The sequence below is a fragment of the Physcomitrium patens genome, chromosome 19 (assembly GCF_059467195.1).
Source record: "Physcomitrium patens ecotype Gransden chromosome 19, ASM5946719v1, whole genome shotgun sequence".
Taxonomy (NCBI): domain Eukaryota; kingdom Viridiplantae; phylum Streptophyta; class Bryopsida; order Funariales; family Funariaceae; genus Physcomitrium; species Physcomitrium patens.
The window spans coordinates 2,334,336-2,338,225 of record NC_143428.1 but is presented as its reverse complement, the minus strand read 5'-3'; the positions used below and the strand labels follow the sequence as shown (position 1 = coordinate 2,338,225).

General features: G+C 47.3%; 1 protein-coding gene across 2 annotated transcripts; it reads right to left on the bottom strand.

Annotated features, from left to right (window-relative positions):
• Nucleotides 1-479: 479 nt before the first annotated feature.
• On the bottom strand, nucleotides 480-3,342 carry LOC112296141 (uncharacterized). Of its 2 annotated transcripts, none has more exons than XM_024548379.3 (5): nucleotides 2,625-3,342; nucleotides 1,675-2,052; nucleotides 1,237-1,407; nucleotides 950-1,058; nucleotides 480-770 (listed from the first exon to the last, which is right to left on the bottom strand). In XM_024548379.3, the coding sequence occupies exons 1-5, from the start codon at nucleotides 2,685-2,687 to the stop codon at nucleotides 577-579; spliced, it is 915 nt and encodes a 304-aa protein (XP_024404147.1). In that variant the 5' UTR covers nucleotides 2,688-3,342; the 3' UTR covers nucleotides 480-576. The 2 variants fall into 2 exon arrangements, with proteins under 2 accessions (XP_024404147.1, XP_024404148.1); XM_024548380.3 differs by having other exon boundaries at nucleotides 2,673-3,342.
• Between the last annotated feature and the right edge of the window lie 548 nt (nucleotides 3,343-3,890).

Below are 3,890 nucleotides of genomic sequence, written 5' to 3'. Positions count from 1 at the left end.
CTGCGTTTTAGGAGTATTGCTCGCCGCGGGTCTAAAATGGGACACAGGCACAGACTCAGAGGGAAAAAGGAATAGTACTGTAGCCGATCGAAACGTTTACGGATTGATTGAAAATGTCCGAAAATTATTGAAAATTCCGAGGGAGCAGAGTTTCTTCTGATTGTCTGAGCTCAGAAAAGTCTACTATGTGATGCCAGAAGCGCTGGACGAGGGCAGGGATTTGATAGGGGGGGATTCTGATGGTTGCGCATTGCAGAGAGAGATCGGCTCCCCATGCTGACACCAGCGCAAGAAAGCTGACAGTAGTGTCTCTTTGTGTGTGTGTCTACAAGAGAAGCGCATGCGATTCAGGAAAGTTGTGGGAAATAGCTTGCGAATCGAATAGTGTTACTGGTAGTAATTGCTTACTCAGTTTGCGATGTTTGCAAGCATGCAGATTCTCTCCTCACGCTGAATTGTTGGAGTCAGATGGATGGCAATTGATAGGAATAGTCTCTTTGTTTTGTTTGTGGAAAAAGAAATTTTAAAAAAAGTGGGTGAACATAGCCGTGGGTTGATAATGAACAGCACGGCAGGCTACGGGGAAGGGCCAAAGAAGACGCCCGAGACTGAACCAGACTCCGTTAGCAGCTCCCAGTCGCCACAGAGAATTGTTGAATCGTTGTCCCGCTTGAAGTTGGGACGTTGAGCATGCGTGTACGCGCAGTAAGTGACTCCATGTACCTCGACTCGCGGCCACATCATTGACACCGACTGCATAACTCCTTCGCCTACACACACACACACACACAACAAACAAAAAAAAAAAAAAAAAAAAAAAAAAGTGAACAAATTGTCACACTTGCAGACTGAGCTGGCTGGGACACAGGACGCATCCTGGAACAATTAAAGAATCGAAGGACAGTTACTACTCAGAGAGACAAAATGTGCATTCATTTGGCAGTCTTACCGTGAGTAATACACAAAATGTTCTCGTTAGGAAATCTGTTGGCAATCTTCTGAAAAGTGGAAGTATATCGATTCCGGGCATCATCCAAAGTCTCCTTACCCAGAGGTAACTGCACAATTGAACAGAACGTATGACAGATTAGGAGATTTTCAAAACAAAAACAAAAACACAAAAACACAAAAAAAAAAAACACAAAAAAAAAACAAAAAACAAGAAAACTAGTTGCAAAGAAATGACTTCAGAAATTCCTCCTCCAGCAAGTGAGAAAGAGGCAAATTAGCCTACACCTTTTTCCTGATTGGTTGGAAAGAGGTGTCGTGAACTCCTTCTGGCAGCATCATGTAGAGATCAACCAGGTCTAAGGTCCAAGGAGAGAGCGAGTTCTTGTCTGCAGCTTCCGAAGGATAAGGAACCCCTTGCCTATTCATCATTTCCGCCAACCCACACTCAATCGATGCCTTCTCACACAAAAGATGTGGACCGCATTTTAGTACTCAGAAAATGATATGCCTGTCCTAACATGCCCAACAACATTCCCGCTGTTGACATGCACACCTAGTCTCTCCGTCGACCGACCAAATGAATAGGAATGGGTTCAATTGTAAACTCAAAAAGCTTGCGATCCAGGCGGACTACAAAACCAGTACCACTTACTGATGACTCGATAACAATCACTTGACGATGAAAAGGAAACAGCAGAAAGGCGAGATGTAACCGGCGCACACCTTGATTGTAGAGACATAGGGCGACCCATTGCCTTTTTCACGCATCTCAAGACTCGATGGCAGCATGCACAGTCCAGCAATGATCTCAACAGCCGTCTGCACGCACCTCAAGGAAGGTGACATGACCACGCGGGTGATATTCCAGTCCTCCAACTTCATGTTTCTACCCACTGTCCATGCTTGCAGTTTGCCCTTATCTGTGAGCGGGGGATCCCAAGGACGCGCCGCCTTCACAGCCCCAGGTTGTACTTCCAGTTGATTCAGTTGCTCGCCATGTCGCAACACAAATAAGTTTTGCACAAATGGGTCCGGAATTGTATCCATCAAGGAGTAATCGTTCAGCGTGTGGCCCTTGGACGAGCCACTACCCCGATTATCCTGCACGACAAACAGAAAATCACAGTCACCACCTTTCAGCTGCTGGAGCAGATATTCCTGTAGCTGCAACCCTTGAACAATCGCTTGCAGGTCCGACAACAAAGGTCAAAGCTGAAGGGCCGTTTGCGACCGGGTGAAGAGTGGGAAATCTATGACCATGCGAACCTACCAGCTTGTACTACGCCTGCCGGATCAGCTACGAGGGATCCTCTAACTCAAACTACCATGAAATATCAACAAATGCAGAGAGACACTCTAATCGTACTGACTACAACCACTCCGCATACGTCACTGCTCTCTCTCTCTCTCTCTCTCTCTCCCTCTCTTTCAACACGCTCCAAATCCAGCAACGACGGCCGAAGTCCATACTTGGGGATCGTTTTTCAAGCAACAATAACCTGATTCGGACGCAATCAGCTCTTGAAGAGCACTTCACAAATGATTGGACCAATCACAACTAAGCCAACAACACCTGAAAGGATCGGCCATTCTGTAAGGATTCAAACTCGACAATACCCATAGCATTCACATCTTCTAAGCAACTAAGCAAGTTGACACACGTAGCGTCGTACAGATTCTTCGCTTGAGAGCGAGCATGGTGGATGGAGCAGTGCGCCCACCTGTAAGGCAGGCATGAAGTACTCTCACAATACGTTGGCCCAGTTGATAAACACCACTCCCCAACTCTAGCTAGATTGCAGTAACAGAGTGCGAAGAAAAAAACGACGACGGTCGCGTCAGCTACCGTCTGCAGAACCTCACGACACAGAGAGACTAACAACTTCACCGACAATGAGGCGACCCGCATTCAGTTGTGCACATCATCCCACAGATCTTCATCACCCTCCTACAAGCCCTGTTGCTCATCTACCGCGACGGCTGCCTCCTGGCCACCATGTATATGGATCACGCGCCACTAGAACAATCCGAGAAAGCGAGACTACGTCTTTCCCTCCGCGACGTCCTCCAGCCTGCTCCACTCCAACTCAAGGAGCGTCTCACCAGTACTACTACTACGACTACTTCCACCACAACAACCCCTGTGAATGATCGCCACCCCACCCCCACCCCCACTCCAAATCTCGTTCTCATATACAACACTATGCATGTGCCACCTCCTACCCTCTACCCCGCAAACTGCACTCCAACTAACTCCACCTCTCCGCAACTACTCCAAATCCTCCCCCTCCAAACCGTGCGAGCTCCGAAACGGCGTCAGCGCTGCTTCAAAGATGAACATGCAACGAGCGAGGCTATGATGAAGCGCTAGAAGGTCGGGCCACACCGCTCCAACGGAACAGCGATCGGCCTGTTCAAGTGCGGCCCTTTTACAGGAGGCCCCCTACTCCGCACCAGGGGGGGGTGGGTAGGGTGGATGGGGTACTCCAAATTGGATGAATGAATGAATGAATGAATGAATGAATGGGTTGATGAATTAGTGGATGATCATCCGCGCGAGGACCTCCTCCTCCTGCTCTGCCTTCCCCGTCGTCTCAGTCAAATTTGTACTAAATACAAAACTGATGAAACAAATGTCAAAGTTCATTAAAACTTTGGCAACTAAGAAAGTGCAATGATCCCTGATCTTCAACATCTAAAAGCGGAAAGAAGAAGAGAAGAAGAAGAAGAAGAAAAGCAGACTCCAAAAACATTTAAAACTTGGAAGGAAAGAGTTAGAAGAGACATAAAACCAATGCGGAGACATAAAGGGCGATTATTCAGAATGGGCTTGCAAGGAAATGGACCACAACTGATAATTCTGATGCGAACCCAGTATCAAAAAATTTGCCATGCACCATTTTAATGAACTAATGAATAAATGGGGCACTCGTAACTTA